Here is a 22,680-nt window from a genome sequence, read left to right on the forward strand (position 1 = left end):
TTTCTCTTACCCACTGTCACCAAGAATGGGCCATAAGAGACTACATAGCTGTGGATGGGCTTCACCTGCCATCATGTTTCTATGAAGTCTAAACATTTCTTTAGCTGTTTTACTTTACTGGTTACTCTTCTGGAGTATAACAATCTGTATTCAAATTTTCTCTTTCAAGTGCCAGAAATCAGGCTTGGCTTCCAGGCTATTCAAATGGTAGGCAATGACTTTACAGCTAATTTACATATTACAGTCATCCTGAAATCCAGTTCTGTTTGTGGACCTCAGATATCTTGGTATAAAAACAAAAGAGGTCACCATTTATTTTGAGGGGTGAAACTGAAGTTTAATAAGTCATAAATCCCTCTGCCCAGTTAAAAATTTTTGTTTTGTTTACATTAATATACAGAGTCATAAAACAAAGCATGTTATATATACTGGTTTGCCCCTGAGAACTTTTGCAATAAAAAAAAATAAAAATCAGCGCGCCACTTACTTAGACTGCAGATTCAGTGAAGAAGTGGTCTGGGAGTTGAATGAGTTCTTGCATGTTGAAAGATAATAAAAACTTGATTGAAATCTGTGACATGGAGTTATTTGAAATTCTTCAGAAGCAAAATGCAGGAGAGCAGCACACTCCTGGAGAGCATGGTATTAGGAAATTGGGGAATTTTTTCCCCCCCCCTTATTTTAGGTTAATAGAACATGAGTTCTAAGCAGATGGTTCTAAACTAGTCTGGACCAGTTCACAGGGAGGGGAAAAAGAAATGGGTATTCTTTTTAATTGCTTCATTATGAGATCTTTCTCTATATCTAAAATACTATACTACTTCAAAAATAAAAGATTATTATGCAATATCCCAGTGTTAAGACTTTAGCCCCTCAGCAAATTTATCATGTCGATAAAGCAAATACTCATATTTACATTACCTAAAAAGCACCTATATAGACAAAGGTGGAAAAAAGACTTTGTTGGTACTAAAGCCTTTACTGAAATACCAAATATATTTACAATTTGTACAAATGTCCAACCTTAAACAAAAAATACAAAAGGATGTTATCACGTGAGGCAAAATCCAAGAAAGAACGAGTTCATTTGAGACACCACAGCTCTAAACAGGACAGAGAACTGAATTGCAAGAAAGGGGTATTCCATACGCAGGCAATGGCATAGATCTGCATGAGGTCACAAAGAAAAAAGAAGTTCCAACAGTCTTCAGAAGACGCCATTTTTTAAAAAAAACAACACAGCCTGGCCATTTGCTACATGTCTGTGCTTCAGTTTGTTTCAGGTAGCTCATACCTAGAAGCAGAAGTCACTTTGAAGTTTGAATACTTGGTATAATTTTGTACCCAAGTCCAAAAGTCAATTGCAATTTTCATTTTCAGAGGCAGGTTTCCTACGTCTACTTTTTAAAGAATATTTTGGCCCTATTCAACATTAGGGGTAGCACACCATCAGGTGCTCAGTAGATCACTTCATAAACTGTAGCCTTCTTGTCTCCAGAGCCAGTGACGATGTATTTATCATCCACAGAGATATCGCAGCTAAGCACCGATGAAGATTCTTTGGACTGCAGAAAAGAGAACATCTATTAATAAAACAACAAAATAAAAGCATTCTACATTTTCAATGTTCCAAGTTTAAGTTCATTTTTATTTTAATATACTGGCTATCGGATTGCTGGCTAAATGGTTTATAATAAATATAAGACTATACATGTAAAGAATTACAAAGAACTAGAGAGGTTAAGAGGAAAATGAAGATACATTACATACAGGACAGTTTAGGAGTTAGACTGGTAGGTCATTTAGAACTGCTCTCCAAAATAAATTACAAACACCTCTACCAAAAACTCCAGTTAAAATGGTTTTGCTTACATTAATATACATAATCATGCTATATATTTATCAGGAAGAAAGTTTGCATCTTAATACTACGAGTATTTTAAGTAAATTATGAAGAGCACTTGATTACATGCATTATAAACAGAATATAAGTATAGACTTATATAAAATGTCTTACCTGAAATATACTGGCTCCATAAGGGGTTCTCCAAGCATTAAGAAGGTTATCTTTCCCTGTACTCACAAACCATTTACCTAAAATTTAAAGGAATAAAATTCAGAGAGCTTCTTATCCCACATGACCTGCCTAGAACACTAAGATCCACTACTCAGAATCTTCTGCATGTTCCTTCTTTAAAGATTATCAGTACTCGTCAGGATACATCTTTTGCCGTTACTGCTCCTTCAATCTGGAATTCTCTTCCATCCCATATAAGGACAGAAAACAATCTTGATAAATTCAAGGGAAGTTTAAAATGCTTCCTTTTCAAAGACGCTTATAAAAGCTAACCCCTCTCCCAGATTATGAAAGCTGTTCCTTTCCTCTGATTACGCTCCTCTATTCTGATTTGTCTGCTCCCCCCCTCTTTCTTTCACTTTTACCTTATATGCTTACTTTCCTTTAAATATTATAGTTCGCCCTATTCTCCTCTTGTTTTCACCGTACATTATGGGGCTCATAATTGAAAGAGAAAAACATCCAAAAACCAGCCTAAGTCGGCACTTGGATGAACATTTCTCAAAAACGTCCAAGCGCCGATAATAAAACCGGGTTTTGAACGTATTTAAAAACAACCTAGGCCTTCATAGTGCCGCTCAATGTCCAAAGCTAAATGGGGCGTTTTGGGAGGCGTGTCGAGGGCGGGAATTGGGTGGAACATGGGCTGGCTTAGACTTAGTTGTACAGCATGTATAACTGAAAGTTTTACAACAGAGCCTAGACGGAACTTGGACGTTGTGACTTAGACCATGTAAAACATGGTCTAAGTCACAAAAACCCACCTAAACTCACCAAAGAAGCACTGCAAACACATAACACAGACCCCCACACACTACCCCAGTGATCACCAACCCCCCCACCCCCATAAAAATTTTATTCACAACTTTAAATTTCAGCCTCCAGATCATCATCACCTGGCCGCCTGGCATAGGAAAGCCTAGTCGTCCAGCCCAGAGGTAGCTTAAATCGTCTTGGGGATGGGTTAGGGACCCATAGAGAGGAGAACCCGTGCCTATAAGCCCCTGTAATCACTGCATTGATACTGAAACATGTGCACTGCCCTATACACCCCCAAAACCTTTTTTTACTGGCATATAAGTGGCTCCTGCAGCCATAAGGGCTATTGGGGTGGTAGATAAGTGGGTCTAAGGGATTCTGGAGGTGGTTTGGGGGCTTACCGTCACATATAAGGGAGCTGTAATGAGGAGAAGCCATGGCACCCTTTTTGTGAAGTTCACAGCAGTGCCCTGTAAGATACCCCACTATTTAGGTGGCATGTCTGGGTGTGCAGTCCATCACTTTGCAGACTCCTCCCACGTCCCGCAGGGCTTTGTTCTAGGCGTTTTGGACTTGGACGGAAAGTTGGACGGAAATGTGGTATAAACATGGACGATTTAGCGGCTTGGACGATCAGATCAGCAGGATGTATAATTAGACGATTTTCGAAAGTAAAAATAAGTTAAACATATCTTTCGAAAATGTGTCTTAGGCTCTTTTTAACTTTGGACGACTTGCGAGATGGATGTAAACGGACTTAGACATTCCTTTTGATTATGCCCCTCCACGTCAGTATGTATTGTTTATATTGTAAGTTATGTCTGTATTGTTTTTAATTAGCCTCTTGATTGTTTCCCCATTTAATTTTATTGTACAATGCTTAGAATTTATGATTAATAAACTTGGAAACTTAGAGGAATCCATGAGCCACAATTTTATACTAATGAACCTATTTTTTCCAACCATATTTAACCAGCAGATAATCCCCAGGGTGAATTCACCTACCCATGTCAAAATGTACACTTGATGAGCGAGTCTACTTACTACTACTTTCATCCAGATGACTGAGAATTCAGCCTACACTTAATTGAAATCCTTACCATTTTAGCCCTGAGTGAACTGGTGTGGTGGCTGTGTTAGTCCACTTTCCAAGCAAAGGAAATAAGGTGATACCTTTTTTATTAGACTAACTCAGGGGTAGGCAATTCCGGTCCTCAAGAGCCACAGGCAAGTCAGGTTTTCAGGATATCCACAATGAATATACAGTATATGTGATGGATTTGAATGCACTGCCTCCTTGAGATGCAAATCTATCTCATGCATATTTATTGTGGATATCCTGAAAACCTGACCTGCCTGTGGCTCTCGAGGACTGGAATTGCCTACCCCTGGCCTAATTAAATGCATTTTATGATGTATCATTTCCTCTATCATCTCCCCAATCCCGAAATGTCCTGTCTAAATTAGATTGTAAGCTCTTCTGAGCAGGGACCGTCTATTGTATGTTAAAATATACAGCGCTGCATACGCCTTTCAGCGCTTTAGAAATAATACATTGTCATAGTGGTAGCATTGAGTTAATCCAATAAAAAAAGGTATCAGCTTATTTCCTTTGTTGTTTGGTTTTTTTTTTTTTTTTCATTTTATTTCTTTATACTATCATTTTATCCATGTATTAGTATCTGACAAAGTACTTGCTGCAAAGGCTAATGCAGAAAGTAAAGAACTACAAACATCAGTTTCTTGGACTGAAGATAGAGTAGAATGTAATAGTCTACTAGCTTTAACAAACACCATGTGAAGCAAAACAACCACAAGACAAAAACTGCTCCTCTAAATATTTGGTATTCTAAAGTAGCTTCTAAGCATAGTTTGCTTTGCATACTTACCACAATAAGCAAACTTAAGGGAGAGCACACAGCTCTCATGGAGGTGTAGCTGGTACTTGTCCGGTTTGTTTACATGTAATACTTCCACATTGCTGCTCTCCATTCCCACAGCAAGCCATTCACCAGTAGGACAGTACCCAAGAGAAAATATCTGCATAGAATGAAACCTTGGTGTATGAATAAACAAGATTCTGCTCTGCAGCCTGTCTTCCTCCCTACCCCATCCCAACACTGCCAACCATATTTGCTGTGTATGCACTGATGAATGCATATGTGTCTGGGGCATAGACTGCTTCAAAGAAAATTCGCTTTTACAAAGAGATACATGTTTCCTACTGCATATTTTTAAAGCCAAAGGAAAACGGCATTAATAAAATAAAAACAACATTGTAAACCATGTTGGCATGAGAAGAATGGAATCAAGGAGAAGCAATTGGCAGACTAAGGCCTTTATTTTAAAAGGATTCTCATGTCTAGATGGCAAGAGAGTATGGGCTAAGTGGGCAGGTGAGTCTACACTGGAGAATGACATGGGGACAAATTTTTCCCTGTCCCATCCCCAAGAGTTTTGTCACTGTCCCTGTCCCATTCCTTAAGTTCTGACTTAACCGCACAAGCCTCAAACACTTATGATTTTAAAGTGTTTGAGACTTGTGCAGATGAGGACAGAGCTTGCAGGAATGGGGCAGGGACAGGAAAATGAATTTCCGTGGGGATAGGGAAAATTGGTCTCCGTGTCATTCTCTAGTTTACATCACTGATGTGGATTCCCCATCTTACAAGGGGAACCTATACTGATATGAAAAAAATCTAGACATTTGTACCTGCATTCAGGCAAGAATAAAATAACTGTTGAAGAGGGAGAGGTGTAAAAAAACAACAAACCCCCCCAAAAAAAAATTCCATCCCCCTCCTCAACAGTTTTACTGAAGCCCATTCTTGAGTTGATATCCAACTCTCCCCCCCCCCCAAGCATGAAGCCCTCAAACTGACATCCAAAACTACCAACCAACCCAACGGATGCCCCTCCCTTGTAGACCCTCTTCCCCCATGGGTCTTACCAGGGTCCCTTGTTCTCCAGACTCCAGTCACTCATATCCTACTGAGTCTCAAATTCAAAATGGCACTCATGACTTTAGCAGTAATTTTGCAAGAGTACCGTTGGGGTTCAGGCTGCCAAATAAAGACTCTTTCACTTTGGCTGGGGATTGTCTATGGACCTTGGACTTCAAACCTTACTACAGATTTTATAATGGATCCACAACTGGGATATGACTGGGCCAACTGATGCCTTTCACTTTCTTCTTGCTAAGGCACACCATTGCTACTTTTATTTTTGCTTAATTGTGAATCTTCTCAGAACTGGATCTACAGCAGACTGAATCCACATATTATTTTGAATTTGGAACCAAATCTGGCCCAAAATCCAGGTTTGGGTTTCAGTTGAAAATGCCAGTGCATTTTCTGAAACTATCTCCCCCACCCCTCTCCCCGGGATGCCCAACTATCCACAGGCCCTTAAGAAACCCTGATAATCTAGGGTACTATTTCTCAAGTTGATAGTGGATAACCAAAGAAGTGAAGAAAGCGATAGGTGATAAGAAGAATTCATTCAGAAAATGGAAAAAGGGCAAAACTGAGGAGAACTGGAAAGAGCACAGGAAGCATAAAAAAAAATGTCACCGTGTGGTTAGAAACGCCAAAAGAGAATATGAAGAAAGGCTAGCCAAGGAAGCATGAAATTTCAAACCGTTCTTCAGATATGTTAAAGGGAAGCAGCTAGCTAGGAAGAGGTGGGACTGCTAGATGATGGAGACAGGAAGGGAGTGGTGAAGGAGGAGAAAGAAGTGGCGGAAAGACTAAACATTTTCTTTTCGTCTGTATTTACATAAGAGGAAATATCCAACATACCGGAACCTAGGCAAATCTTCAAAGGAGCCCAAAACAGATAAACTAACATCCATGGAAGTAAGCCTTGAAGACGTACGCAGGCAGTTAGAAAAATTAAAAACTGACAAATCACTGGGCCCGGATGGAATCCACCCAAGGGTTCTGAAAGAACTAAAGGAGGAAATAGCGGAACTACTACAGCAAGTTTGCAATCTATCCCTGAAAACAGGCGTGATCCCGGAGGATTGGAAGATAGCCAATGTTACGCCCATCTTTAAGAAGGGATCGAGAGGTGACCCAGGGAACTACTAAGTCTAAGTCTGACCTCGGTTCTGGGGAAAATGGTGGAAGCGCTGATAAAAAATAAAAGACGGCATCGATGAGCATTTTGAAAGAAATAAACTTCTAATCACATGCTTCTGGAAGGGGAGATCGTGCCTAACAAACTTACTACACTTCTTTGAAGGAATTAACAAATGGATGGACAAAGGGGACCCCATAGACATCGTATATTTAGATTTTCAAAAAGCCTTTGACAAGGTACCCCATGAACGCCTACTTTGGAAACTGAAGAACCATGGGGTGGAAGAAGACGTACATAGATGAATCAGAAATTGGTTGGCAGGTAGGAAGCAGAGAGTAGGAGTAAAGGGCCACAACTCAGACTGGAGGAGGGTCACGAGTGGTGTTCTGCAGGGGTCAGTGCTTGGTCCGCTGCTATTCAATATATTTATAAATGATTTAGAAACAGGGGCGAAGTGCGAAATAATAAAATTTGCAGACGACACCAAACTATTTAGTGGTGCTCGGACTAAAGAGGACTGCGAGGAATTACAAAGGGACCTGAACAAACTAGGGGAGTGGGCGACGAGATGTCAGATGAAGTTCAATGTAGAGAAATGTAAAGTATTGCATGTAGGAAGCAGAAACCCGAGGTACAACTATACGATGGGAGCGATGTTATTGAGCAAGAGTACCCAGGAAAGGGACTTGGGGGTAATAATGGACAAAACAATGAAGCCGTCGGCACAGTACGCAGCAGCCACTAAAAGAGCGAATAGAATGCTAGGTATAATCAAGAAAGGTATTACAACCAGAACGAAAGAAGTTATCCTGCCGTTTTATCGGGCGATAGTGCGTCCGCATCTGGAGTACTGCGTCCAATATTCGTCGCCCTCTAATTCTCCTCTTCTCCAGGGAAAAGAGCCCCAGTTTCTCCAGTCTTTCAGTGTATGAAAGGTTTTCCATACCCTTTATCAGATGTGAAACCCCACTGATTCCTGCCCAGTGCAACTCCTCCTTCAAAATTAATTCCCAATAGTCTCATGAGACTGCCGCAGAAGGTCCTGGCAACCTTATTGAGACTGGAATGGTCATAAGCAGGAGCAATCTCCAGTCTCTCCTGCTTATGTAGATTTAAATCTTAAAACTGCCCACGAGGACCTTCCACAGTAGTCTTGTGAAACTGTCAGAGGAGGTCCCAACAGCCAAATTGAGATCAGAAGCAGCATAAGCAAGAACGACTAGAGATTGGAACTGGCATAAGCAGGAGCAATCTCAGTATGCTTGGCGGGACTGCCACTGGAAGTCCTGGAATTCATTTTGAAGGAGGAACTGGCTGTGTGCAAGAGCAAGCAGGGATCACTACTCCATCCACCAATGATAATGTAAGTCCAGGACAGAGCCAATGTTCCCTCTAAGGATTGATGAGGTGTGTGCAAAAAAAAATATGCATGAGCGACAAATTACATACTCCACAAATTTATGAGCAGGTGCGGAGGACGCATTTTTAAACAAATGTAGTTTATCCTTGTACTCCTTATGTATTTTTAATCATCTATGGATATGTTTGTATGTTTATTGTTCAAATGGTTTTATTTATTTCCCAAAATTTATTTTTGTTATACGCATTGAAAATATTTGATAGTGCCCGTGAGATTGTGGGAGGGTTAAATACTCAAAACTTAGAAGAATAACAATTTACTTAAAGTTTTTGCTTTGCCAGCTTTCTGGTATCTTTATATACAGTGGTATACTTAGCATATGTAACACCCGGGGCCCATCATTTTTTGGCACCCCCCCCCATCTGTACGAAAAACATGATTTTTAGTAACAAGCCACATCACACATGAGTACCTAGGAAAAGGCAGCATCTTACATATTGCAGTGAGCAGTACATCAATACACCCATTGTAAAACTAAACAAGCCAGATCAGCACAGAACAATCATACACTGTCAATCCTAACAGAAAACCATGTCTTTTCGAACACACAGAAGACAGAAAACACCTTCGCCTAGTATGGAATATGTCATCACAAACTAACCCCTCCCCCTTTTACAAAACTGTAGTGTGAATTTTAGCTACGGAGGTAACAGCGCTGACGCTCATAGAATTCTGAGCATCAGAGCTGCTACCACCACAGCTGGCGCTAAAAAACACTCCACAGTTTTGTAAAAGGGGGGATAAAATAGAAATACACAGCTTCAACGCTTTAGCTTAGGGGTGCCCAAACTTTTTGGGCTTGCGAGCTACTTTAAAATGACCAAGTCAAAATGATCTACCAACAATAAAATTAAAAAACACAAAGCACACTATACGCTGAGAAAATGTTAATTATCATTCCTATTCTGGGTTTTTTTCAAAGAGGTCAAGGCAGATGACTCTATGCATTGTCACCTCAGTAACAACCATACAAAAATAGACAAATATACCCTTCCTTTTTATTAAACCACAATAGCAGTTTGTAGCGCAGGGAACTGCGCTAAATGCCCAGCACTGCTCTCGACGCTCATAGGCTCCCTGCGCTAAAAAACACTATTGCGGTTAAGTAAAAGGGGGCCATAGTGCAAAATATAGACAGCATATATAAATTCAGACACATTTTGATCACTAAATTTAAAATAAAATCATTTTTTCTACCTTGTCTGGTGATTTCATGAGTCTCTGGTTGCACTTTCATCTTCTGACTGTGCATCCAATCTTTCTTCCTGTATGCTTCCTCTCCTCCAGATCTCATTCCCTCCCCCAACTTTTTCTTCTTTTCTCCTTGCCTTTTCTTTCTTTTTTTTCCTCTTGATGCCCCCTTTCTTGCTCCCTACCCTCCACAAAGCCACTGCTGCCACCATCGGGGGAAACAGGCCCCAAAGCCACCGCCGCAACCATCGGGGGAAACAGACCCCAAAACCACCGCCGCAACCATCGGGGTAAACAGGCCCTAAAACCACCGCCGCAACCATCGGGGTAAACAGGCCCTAAAACCACCGCCGCAACCATGGGGGGGGGGGGGGGAAACAGGCCCCAAAGCCACCGCCGCGGCTGCCCCAAGCTCTCTCTACTTCCCCCGACGTCAATTCTGCCGTCGGAGAGGAAGTTCCGCCCAGCAAGGCAGCGATTGGCTGGCCTGAACTTCCTCTCCGACTGCAGCCTTAGGGGATGTGTACAGCCGGAGCGGACTGCCCCCCCCCCCCCTTTGGTAGCCACTGAAGTGTGGCAGCGGCTCCTCTCACGAAGTCCGATGCAGTCGGGGATCTTGAGAGGAGCCGCCGCTGCATCTTTCAACTTTGGAAAATACAGGCCGCTGCCGCCGCTTCCTCTCACCTCCCTCGAGTGAGCGACAGGGGAAAGCGTATGAGCGACGCCACTGAAAATAGTGAGCGATCGCTCATGCGCTCACTTTAGAGGGAACACTGGACAGGGCTGCCTCCAAGGATTGGGTTTGAGAGAAGGCATTTTTTGGTCAACTGGGGGGAGGGGGCAGTGCCAGTGTTTTCATATTCAATTTGGGCCAAAACCAAGCAGTCAATTTCAGTTGCAGATCTGGTTTAATCAGAAACTGAAGATTCTGGTTACGGCTGAACTCTAGACTGAACTAGCCTTCTTCCAGCATCTGCTTCTATGTTGTTCCATCCATCTATCATTCAGTCTTCCTGTCTACACTGTTACAAACAATCTCCACAACACAATGCTACCGCCATTACGCTTTATTGTAGGGCATGTGCTAACATTCTAAAATGCAGCACATCAGCCTGCTAAGACCACATATCTGCTTTCATCTCATCGGACCATAAACCCTTCTACTACATGTATGCACATTCCTTTAATTATTCTTTTGCAAATGCTATGGACATGTATGCATTTTCTCCAGCAGTTTGACCTCCTAGCACAGGTGCTATTTTGAACCTTGGATTTTGTAGAGCAGGAGTGACTACTCCCACTAGACATCAGGGACTCCAGTGAGACCCAGGAACAGGAGCTTTTCTGGGGAGGGGGCAAGGGATTAAGGCCTAGAGGTGATCAAGAATAGTGCTCATCCCCTCTCTCCCCACCACCCAGCACAGCATTTTAAAATTACTGCTCTTGCAGATGTGGAGATATCTGAATGTGCAGTCCTGAATGTCCTTACATGTATTTTATGTGAAGCTCCACATTTGCAGAGCCTTTGTAAAATGCATAGGAAACTGTGTACCTATTGGTATGGATGTCTCATTTCTTATTTTCATACCCTCTCTTTCTAAAACTGGGTTTCTCAATTTGTACTCTGTGACACCCACCCCCCTCTCTACTTACAGAACCTTCAAAATATTATTATAATAAATTGAAACCACTGACAAGCAACAGTACCAGATGCATTTTTCTCTTGCTTTAAAACTTGACCCAAGTGAATTTGGAAGGGGTTGGGGGGCTGGAGGAAAGAATTTCAAGCTGCCAGCCCTTTGATAACATACATAAAAAAACAGTCACCTGTGACGTGAAGTCATGCTGTTGGAGTTGTCGTCCTTCTCGCAGGTCCCAGGATCTCACTGTATTATCCAAGCCTCCCGTCCAGAGCTTGGTGCCATCATTAGAAATATCAATACAGCTGGCTCCGTCTGTATGGCCCTGGAACTGCCTGATAAAAAAACAAACAAGAGTGAACAATGATTTCCTGCCAGAGCTCAAGGTAAACACTGTTATGTTGTTAGTTTTGGACTCTTCCAACATATGTTGTCTATTCTATCCAGGCCGATGCTCAACTGCAAGCAAACTTTTCCCATCTTCCTTTACTCTTGTGCAAGAGAACATACATTCAAACAATCCCCTCCCATCTCCCAAAAAAGGATAAGCTGGAACCAAAGAAAATACAAGCCAAGCAAGGACTGTAGAAAGATAATATGCAAACTGCAACACTCAGTAACTTATTCAGTTTTATGCCAATCACCGTGTCATTCTCTACTGTTCCCTAAGAACATCTTAAAGTGCAGAATTTAAATCCATATAGGTGAAAACTATTAAAAACAATTGATTCAACAGGAAAAGAACACATCTTCCCTTTACCATGTAATATGTTTGTAATGAACAATGCCATATACAAAGGGATGGGTGGGAGGAAAAGCTACGAGGAACCGGGAAGAACCCTGTACCTCAGAGGCACAAGTCCTCTACTTCCCCACCCTGCATACCCTGCTCTTCTTCCACACAGTCAATCATATCCAGGCTGCTTGGCAAGAAGCTGAGTATTTTGCACCTCTTGCCCCCCATCCCTAACTCCCCCCCCAAAAAAAAAAAATCCTGAGAGCTGTCTCCCCATGGGACGACCAACTTGGGCCATCCAACCCATTGTTACAATCGCCCATCGAGACCAGCTCTCGAGCTCTTATTTCCTATTGTATTCTTGGTTTTATTTTATTTCAAAAATTTCTGTTAATCTCCAAAGTACTGGTGATATAAAAGTGAAATTAATAAAGAATAAATAAAATATCCAAATGCTAGCCAAATTTTGTGGCTATTGTTGTCTTAATCAGCTTTTTGAGCAAAATTAGTCCCTGTTGATAACTTATATACTGGTTGGCAAGTCAGGACAAAAATATATATTAGTCAGTTAGGTAGAAGAGATTCATTTTACAGAGATCTCAACTATTGGGTTACTAATAAGGAAACTGAGTGAAGAAAGTTGCATCGTTTGCTGGTGTTAATAGAGAATTGTTTTGTTGACATTTTGTCAGTTTCCCCTTTTCTTCTGGTTTCTATTCACATACTTGTTGCTTTTTCTTAGTAAAAAGTAAAAAAAAAAAAAAAGGGGATCTTTAGAGTATGTATGGTGTACCAGGTATAAGACTAGTTTTAAATCTGGCTTTTCTGACAATTGTGAACAATTACCGTATTTTCACGCAAATAACACGCACCCGTATAAAACGCGCACACGTGTATAGCGCGCAGAAATCACGATGATAAGCACAAAAACTTTGGTATAACGCGCTCACGATTATACCGCGCATGCTGCCCGACTCTCCGTTCACCCCCCTGACTTCCGTGCACTGCCCCGCCTCTCCGTGCGCTGTCCCGACTCTCCGTTCACCCCCCCCTGACTTCCGTGCACTGCCCCGACTTTCCGTGCGCTGTCCCGACTCTCCGTTCACCCCCCCCTGACTTCCGTGCACTGCCCTGACTTTCCGTGCGCTGTCCCGACTCTCCGTTCACCCCCCCTGACTTCCGTGCACTGCCCCGCCTCTCCGTGCGCTGTCCCGACTCTCCGTTCACCCCCCCTGACTTCCGTGCACTGCCCTGACTTTCTGTGCGCTGTCCCGACTCTCCGTTCACCCCCCCCTGACTTCCGTGCACTGCCCTGACTTTCCGTGCGCTGTCCCGACTCTCCGTTCACCCCCCCTGACTTCCGTGCACTGCCCCGCCTCTCCGTGCGCTGTCCCGACTCTCCGTTCACCCCCCCCCCCGACGTCCGATTCATCCCCCCCCCCCGGCAGGACCATTCGCCCCGAAGGACCGCCGACTCCCCGACAATATCGGGCCAGGAGGGAGCCCAAACCCTCCTGGCCACGGCGACCCCCTACCCCCACCCCGCACTACATTACGGGCAGGAGGGATCCCAGGCCCTCCTGCCCTCGACGCAAACCCCCCTCCCTCCCAACGACCGCCCCCCCCAAGAACCTCCGACCGCCCCCCCAGCCGACCCGTGACCCCCCTGGTGACCCCCACGACCCCCCCACCCCCCTTCCCCGTACCTTTGGTAGTTGGGCCAGAAGGGAGCCCAAACCCTCCTGGCCACGGTGACCCCCTAACCCCACCCCGCACTACATTACGGGCAGGAGGGATCCCAGGCCCTCCTGCCCTCGACGCAAACCCCCCCTCCCCCCCCAACGACCGCCCCCCCCAAGAACCTCCGACCGCCCCCCCAGCCGACCCGCGACCCCCCTGGCGACCCCCACGACCCCCCCACCCCCCTTCCCCGTACCTTTGGTAGTTGGCCGGACAGACGGGAGCCAAACCCGCCTGTCCGGCAGGCAGCCAACGAAGGAATGAGGCCGGATTGGCCCATCCGTCCTAAAGCTCCGCCTACTGGTGGGGCCTAAGGCGCGTGGGCCAATCAGAATAGGCCCTGGAGCCTTAGGTCCCACCTGGGGGCGCGGCCTGAGGCACATGGGCCCAACCCGACCATGTGCCTCAGGCCGCGCCCCCAGGTGGGACCTAAGGCTCCAGGGCCTATTCTGATTGGCCCACGCGCCTTAGGCCCCACCAGTAGGCGGAGCTTTAGGACGGATGGGCCAATCCGGCCTCATTCCTTCGTTGGCTGCCTGCCGGACAGGCGGGTTTGGCTCCCGTCTGTCCGGCCAACTTCCAAAGGTACGGGGAAGGGGGGTGGGGGGGTCGTGGGGGTCGGCCAGGGGGGGCGCGGGTCGGCTGGGGGGGCGGTCGGAGGTTCTTGGGGGGGGGTTTGCGTCGAGGGCAGGAGGGCCTGGGATCCCTCCTGCCCGTAATGTAGTGCGGGGTGGGGTTAGGGGGTCGCCGTGGCCAGGAGGGTTTGGGCTCCCTTCTGGCCCGATATTGTCGGGAAGTCGGCGGTCCTTCGGGGTGGGGGTGCGAGTGGTCCTGCCGGGGGGGGGGGATGTATCGGACGTCGGGGAGTCGGCCGGGCAAGAGGGCTTGGGCTCCCTCTTGCTCCGATCGTGGATGCGGGTGCGGGTGGGAGCGCGTGCGAGTGGTCGTTCGGGGTGGGGGTGCGAGTGGTCCTGCTGGGGGGGTGAATCGGGCGTCGGGCGGGGTGGGAACTATGTTTTAAAACTTTCGTATACCGCGCTCATGCATATAACGCGCGAGGGGTATGCGCGGTAGGTAAAAACGCGTATAACGCGCGCGTTATATGCGTGAAAATACGGTAGATCTTATTTTGAATTTACTGCTTTTAGATTACTGGTTCAATCGTTACTACATTATTGTAATATTATCTATCTGACAGTCACCAAGAAAGAATTAGCAAGACTTACATTAATACAGAATATAGCGGTCAGAATGATTTATGGCCTGAAGAAATTTGATCATGTTACACCCTTTTATTGCGAATTGCATTGGCTGCCAATGGAGGCCAGGGTATTGTTTAAACTAGGCTGTTTCTGTTACAAGGCTGTTTATGGTACAGCTTCTTCTTACTTAAGTCAATAGATTTTCTTTAGATTCATACAGACATAGTAGAAGAACTCATCCTTTGTTTAATTTTCCATCTGTCCAGGGTTGCAGGAGTAAGAAATTTCTAAATCATACTTTGGTATGACAACAAATTCAGAATATTGTTGCTTACTACCCATTCCTATGGCCATTTTAGAAAACAACTGAAGACCTATCTTTTTTCTAAATATTTGACTATTTAATGAATCATCTTATTTCATGTAACATGTTTACTTTTTGTAAACCGCGCTGAACTTCTGGTTACGCGGTCAATAAGCACAATGTTATGTTATGTTATGTACTGTATATACTCGAATATAAGTCGATCTGAATATAAGTTGAGACCCCCTTTTTCCCCCCCAAAAGGAGGAAAAATGGTCGACTCGAATTTGTCAGGCGGCTTAATATTCAAGTGTCCTCTCCTGTCAGGCTCTGCGTCCAGCACCCTTCCTTCCTCTCCTCCCCTGACAGGCTCTGCACCCAGAACCCTTCCATCCTCCACTCCCATCAGGCTCTGCACCCAGCACCCTTCCTTCCTTCCCCTGTCAGACTCTGCACTCTCCCTCCCAGGCTCTGCCCTCTACCGATCCCTGGTGGAGGTGGAGCAGGTCCTTTGCCGATCGCTGGTGGAGGTGCAGCGGGCAAGAGCAAGCTTTCCAAACTCCTGCCCCGCTGCTAACCAGCTGCACGATCCAATTTCTTCATCTGAGCGGCATGAGCAGCAACACGATTTAACACTGCTTCTTGGTGCTAAGCGGCTTCCTTAAAGGCTCCTGCGAATTCTCGTGAGAATTTATGGGAGCCAGTAAGGAAGCAGCGCCAAATTCTGCTGCTGCCACTGCACCTCCACCAGGGATCGGCAGAGGTATGATAGGGCAGGGAGGAGGAGGGGGACAGAGCCTGGCGGCCTTAAAAAATTCTGGGAGGGGGCACTGACCCGAATATAAATCGGGACCCCCATTTTAAAATCCCGGTTTATATTCAAGTATATATGGTAAGTGGTGACTGTTCACCTGCAAGATTATCTGGAAGAGGACAGTTTATTGGCTCTAATTCAATCTGGCTTCAGAAGAGATTTTAGCACAGAATCTGTTTTGATTGCATTACAGGACAATCTACATCTTTTGTTTATTGTAGTGAATCGCAAATGCCGTGCGAGATTGCAGGTGTGCCGTGAGTCACCAGCTCACTGCCTACAGAACCTGCCTCTCGCAGACATAGAGGCACATCCTATAGACAGTCAGCCGGCGCCTCTCCTCCTTCCTGGCACCTCTTCTCCTCCCCATGCTTCATCTGTTGAGCACCCCTCCCCTCCTCCCCACTGGCAGCTCAGGGCCTGTCTACAGGGCCTTTGCACAAGTGCAGATGTCAGCATGACGACATCACGCATGCATGTGACATCACTGCATCAACATCCACGCACTTCTGGGTCCCCTCCAGCCACGGCCTACTGTTTAATATGCTGCAGTTCCAGATAGTTTGCGAGAAACTATTTTATTGGGTAAGGGAAAATTGAGTTTCCTTGTGCAGTCATTTCTAGCCTTGGCTTTTGTGGTTTCACTTTCTAAATTGAGACATTTGGGGTTTGAAACAGCATGGAAAATAGATGTTACCCATTTCATTGGCAAACAAAAATGAGGACAAAAATACAGTGTTCTGTGTTTTTTTTCATTTTCACTTAGTCCGCACTCTTACAAAGAACACACTTTTATTTATTTATTGGGATTTATTAACCACCTTTATGAAGAAATTCACCCAAGGCAGTGTACAGCAGGTATAATTCAACATAAAACTTAGAATTTTGTTAATAGCATAACAGTAGTAAAAAGACCAAATATAAATATCAACACAATGAATGAGGTAAAAAGTAAAAATCAGTAAATTCAAACTTAATAGGAATACCATGAAACAGTTTAAAAAATATTCTTACTAACAGCACTTAAATTCAAATGAGAGAGATATAATACATAAGTAAAAGGAAAACAAAATACTTATGCAGCATCTAATAGGCACAAATGAGAACATGCAAATAACTTCGGAGCATTTAGCGCTCTGGGTTGAGGTAGAAGCACACTTTACCCCCCACCCCCCAATCAAAGGCATGCAAAGCAAAAAATTATATGATGGTCTACCAGAGCAGCAAGACCAGACCGCCATCTCTCAAACCTGCTGACCATGACGCCCAGCTACAAAACATTCAGGAAAGAACTGAAAACTATACTAGCCTGTTTCCACAAAAATAAGCCCTAGTTAAGATTGACCCCCAAAACCCCCCTCCATGAAATGTCCTTGACACTCCCTCCCTAACACTAGTTCTGCCTGATTCGCCAAAAAAATCAGACTCATCAATTCAGTGACCCCTTACCCCGGTGAGACCTGACATACCTCCGCTCCGAGGCCTCCTATAGTAGCACCAGCAGTGCTCTGAACAAGCTGCTTTGTGGTCTTCCCCGTTGGGGCTTTTTCTCTGCTGTGCCACAGTGGGAGGGTCAATGGGGTTCTGCTGCACAGGGGGATGGGAGGGAGGGATAGAAAGATGCTGCAGAGGGAAGGCCCAGCCCTGGCGGGGAAGACCACGATGCAGCCCATTCAGAGTGCTGTCGCCGCTGCTCTTTTTGGAGGTCTTGGAGCGGAAGTATGTCAGTCTCACGGTAGGAAGATCGGTGGGGTTCTGCTGCACAGGGGGATGGGAGGGATAGAAAGATGCTGTATAAGGGGTTGGGTGAGAGGGGAGGAAAGATGCTTGACATAGGGAGTGGAGAAAGGAAAAAAGGAAGAATTGAGGTGGAGGAGAGGAAGGGAGAGGTGATTGTCATACATGGGGGAAAAAAAAAAAAGACATCCCCCCAAATAACCAAAATTAATATAAGACACGGTCTTATTTTGGGGGAAACACAGTATTCAAGAAAATTGTGATATGATCTAACCAAACCGTTATCGACCCTTCCCAGATTCCGATGCATACTATATCTATCAACCTTGTAATGCCCAGGCCAATTCTTGTTGTAAACCGCCTAAAACTGAAAGGTATTGACGGGATAAAAGACACTAATATAATGTAATGTAGAAACCTCTATCACGGCTTAGTAAAAGGGGGGTAGACACAAAACTAAAGCTTTTATATAATATAACTTATCCTACAGCCAAGGGGTTAAATGCAGATATTAGATGGGGACAAGATGGGTGGTATGGAGTGCATTGGGATAAACAGATGGGAGGCTAAACTCAAGGCAAGTTCTTTTGCAAAGAAGGAGTGCTATTTTTAAAGTGTGTTCCCTCTTTGCATACTGTGCGTACCCTTTCCTCAAAGAGCATGAACTCTTGACCACATAGCTCCCCTAACAAAAATAAGATGCCTAGATAGCCACAAACAAAATGAATATTCCCATAAACACAGGAAAAGACACAAAAAGAAAATTATCTGATTGCACATCCCTAGTTCCTACCAAGTTTTCCTCATTATAGGGAAGATCGCACAGGGTAAAAGTTAGTGTTCCTGTTTCAGTGTCCTTTGTGGGCTTCTCCTTTTAAAGTGTTTAATAATTTAAGCACTTGCTTTTAAAGACAGGAGTCTTATGAATTCTATTTATACTAATATTGTTACTACTCCTAATGAGGATTTCAATAAAAATGACAATGAATGAAGATATTCTGGGAAGTGGTTAAGAACTAGACACAAATTAGTAAACTAAAATTATTCAGCAAGATGTTTATACCTGCATCTTGACAGGTCATAAGATAATACAACTATTATACCAGTGCAGACAAAACATTGCTTAAGAATTGCGACAGACTCACATTGTTGATGAATGAGTAACTCTCTCTAGTACTAAGGAGGGCTTTTATTAATTTGTGGTTAAATTAATGATTATCTTGCTCTTCTTGATGTAAGAATCATTTTACATGGAGTGATCTTGCCCATCTAGATTGTAATTCATTTTATCTAAATCTAAGCAGCAAATTTTCATTTGCAACTGAATCACAAGAGAATAGCCAAGTTAGCAGACTATAAAGCATGGATAGGGCCACTGCTCTTCTTAAGACTCCTTACTAGCTGCCAGCTGAAGCTTCCATCCAGATTAAATTATGTTTACTTTTTGAGTACTGAATAATATATCCTCCAATTATGTGAAGCTGTGTGTTCATGCTCTTTAAATTCATAAGGATTGCTTTTATCTGTAAATGAAAATCCTGGAGAGAAGATAATGTCAACTTATAATAGATCATTCTTTGGGAGGGCCCAAATGTTATCAGTTCATCTGCCTATGGATTAGAAGACCAAACACAGTAGCAAAAAAACGCTGTCTGCGGTGTTCTTTGCTCACATGTTTAAAGACAATAGACTGTTTTCAGTCCAATTCTTTATATGTGAGTTTGCAAACAATTGGACCCCTGAGGAAGGCGTGTTCACCAAAACACGGACCGTGTAGGGTCTGATTGGATTTTTACCACTGTATTTTTTATCATTGTGCTTTTTAAAATGAATTTTCATGTTTTTATATGTCAGTGTATAATAAATTATCTCCAGAACATCTGTATCCACAGTCTCCTAAACAGAAGCCACACTAAATTTATATTTTCCTTCTGTCTATTTCTTGTGTAATATGTTGTAGTATCACTATTTGCATTTTGTAATTCGCTGATTGTCCAGCTCTCTTCAGTGTGAACCGCCTAGAAGTCATCTGACTATGGTGGTATAGAAGAATAAAGTTATTATTATTATAGATATTAATGTAAAGGGCAAGACAAAAGGAAATCTTCATGTTACCAGCCTGTTAATTGCAATATAATATTTAATGGTACTGAGCAGTTAATAATCTGGAAGTTTAAAATTATTCTTTATTATTGTAATACAGTGAGCATGTCAAAAGCATTCAACTAAAATCAGAATGACCTAACATGGACTCCAAGTTTCGGATCATGGAGACCAACATAAACAGAAAAGTTTGCTCTGAGAATTTACCTGACTAGCGTCTGGTTATGCAAGTCCCACACAGCAATGTTGCCATCACTACAACAGGAGAAACAGACCTTGGAGTCGGGGCTGATCGCCAAAGCGTAACAGGCGGGAGCAGAGGACGTCAACTCTGCCTTTATGCGTGGAGTCTGAGCTGCAAGGTCCCAAATGGATAGTGTGCTTGCCTCCCCGCCAACAATCAGGGTGCACCCATCAGGCAACAATTTACAAGAACGAATGTAATTATCTCGGTTCTGTGCAAGAAAACAAAAGAAAACCCCTATGCTATTTAAGGAAAAAAAAGTATACATACAATAATATAGCTGCACAAATCTCCATAATTAAATTGTAGCAAAAATTAAATAGTGATAGACCATCAAAGGTCCATACAAGATCATATCAGACATACTACGCTGCATTAATGTTGTCCAGAAAAACCTACAGTTGGAAAAACTGTGTGAATTAAAGATTTTCCCATGAATTTGACTGTGCTTGTTCAGAAAACAATTTTAAAAAATGTTTTTAATTCCCATCCTGGGGTTGCTCACAGCTACTGATTATGTAAAGCTCCGTTTTTCTTACAATTTGCTATTTTTGCTTAATGGAGCAAATTTCTTGGTATTATAGCTACAACTTATATTTTCACACTCAGCAATGATATACTGATAAAAAGACATTTTATGAAAAAAAAAAAATATCTAGCAGTATTTTATTAAATGAACCTGCAATATCTACACTTTATTAGGGAAATAACATAAATTTAACAAATTTTGCTAACAACTAAACACGTACACTTTGGTGTAGTCATTTACCAAGTGAGATTCCCAAAGCATTCCCATAGATCAGGGATCTCAAAGTCAGGATTTCCCCAATGAATATGCATTGAAAGCAGTGCATGCACATAGATCTCACGCATATTCATTGGGGAAATCCTGAAAACCCGACTGGATTGCGGCCCTCAAGGAGGGACTTTGAGACCCCTGCCATAGATGGATCATTATTTGGTTGCCCTGGGGCAAATAGAGTGCACACACATGCCATCTCCTATCATTCAGACTGCTCCCTTTCCCTTCCTCCCCCAAATCAGCTCCCTGGCACATACTGATACTCCTATTTCATCTGCTAAGATTCATTTGTACTATTTGGTGCCAAGAAGATCTCTTTCAATTTCACTGCCAGTACAAATCTACCTCAGCAGCAGAATGGGTGCATTCAGATCCCAACAAGTGACAAGATAAGCTGGGAAAGGTGTATTCCTGGTTAGAAGTAAACAGAGGGCCTAAATATATTCCCACTGTTTCTGGCTCTGACACTGGACAGGCGATGCAATCCCTTTAATGTATTCTTTGGCATACATGAAAAATGGAGGGGAAAGGATTAATGAAGCATGAACAAGGAATAGAAGAGGAGATAAAAAAGAACTTTTGTGACCACAACATTTAGAAAATTTGACCGTTGATTTTCGCTGCCAATGGGACAATATCCACTTAAACTCTCCTGAATTAAGCTCTGTTTTGCTGCATGAATACCCTTGATATGTCTGCCAGCATCAAAGGAATTGCTCTCAAAATGAGCCATCATTGTCATTCCGACAGTGCAGTGAATCTATGGAGGGAGGGTTTCAAGAAGCTCCTGTCCACTGGAGCTTCCTTTCTATCTTGATTGTTATTCTGTATTAAGCTGTATAACCTGATTGTTATTCTGTATGACGCATGTTGGCTCAGAGATCCCAAGCCAGGATTTTCAGAGCATGCATTGAAACAAAGTTATCTACCAAAAGTGCACAAATTTGAAAATATACTGTTTGAAGTGGCAAAAAATGCAGTTTTTCATTACAATTTCTGCAACTGAAGCAGGAGCGCAGAATTGGTCGGTGTTTCATTGTACATAGTTTAGCACACTAGTCTAAAGCACTTAAAAAACAACAGGAAAAACAATTATTTCCAGGTACTTTTAGTTTGCACACTAACATGTCTTTGTTCTTGTTATTTTTGAATAAGGTAGTTCAGCACAAGGACAATTCTCTAACCTACACTCGCATTTACATGTTACTCATGTAAATGTTTAGAATACTAGCATTCTTTGTGAAGAATCTGGACATCGTTGTGATGTGTAGAAATGCAGCTTTAACTGTGAAATAGAGAATGACACGGTGACAAAATTCATCACCGTTTCCGTCCCCGCGGATAACCGCGGGAAATAATCCCATGTCATTTTCTAGTGTCTATTTCAACCTCGGTCCTTCTACACCAGCATTATTCAAAGCAAAGCTTGCGGGTCACTGGTTGTGCCCAATTATACTCGGATTCTTCCCTCTCTCCTTAAAGAATGACATGAAGATGGTTTCCCGCGGTTATCCGCGGGGACGGGAACGGTGATGAATTTTGTCACCGTGTCATTCTCTACTGTGAAACAATGGCCATTGTTGGTGTGACAGACCTACTACAGATAAGCATCATTTTTTTTTTGCTTCATATATATATCGTTTTGCTTTGTATGTGTTTGCATTGCATAAAGTCACTGAAATTGACCAGGCACCAAAATTGTTCAAGCAAAGGAGGTCTTTTTATGCTGCTATTGATTACCCCTTTTTGCCATCTACCAAGCATCAAAGGAGGTAGCGGGGTACTGAGGCTTTTTCCTCTCCATTTTTATTTTTGGGTGGCTTCATCA

At 43.3% G+C, this 22,680-nt stretch overlaps 1 protein-coding gene across 19 annotated transcripts in view; it reads right to left on the minus strand.

Moving 5' to 3' along the window:
• Positions 1-322: 322 nt before the first annotated feature.
• LOC117351636 (transducin-like enhancer protein 1) overlaps positions 323-22,680 on the minus strand; it is a 307,381-nt gene continuing 285,023 nt past the window's right edge. For all 19 annotated transcript variants that reach the window (XM_033927342.1, XM_033927370.1, XM_033927331.1 and 16 more), the window contains 5 exons: positions 20,014-20,261; positions 11,358-11,505; positions 4,726-4,876; positions 2,018-2,094; positions 323-1,565 (listed from right to left, as the gene is read on the minus strand). In XM_033927342.1, the coding sequence (XP_033783233.1) occupies positions 1,458-1,565; positions 2,018-2,094; positions 4,726-4,876; positions 11,358-11,505; positions 20,014-20,261 (732 nt within the window). In that variant the 3' untranslated portion in view covers positions 323-1,457. The remainder of the gene's footprint in view (positions 1,566-2,017; positions 2,095-4,725; positions 4,877-11,357; positions 11,506-20,013; positions 20,262-22,680) is intronic.

This window comes from Geotrypetes seraphini, chromosome 1, assembly GCF_902459505.1.
Source record: "Geotrypetes seraphini chromosome 1, aGeoSer1.1, whole genome shotgun sequence".
Classification (NCBI taxonomy): Eukaryota; Metazoa; Chordata; class Amphibia; order Gymnophiona; family Dermophiidae; genus Geotrypetes; species Geotrypetes seraphini.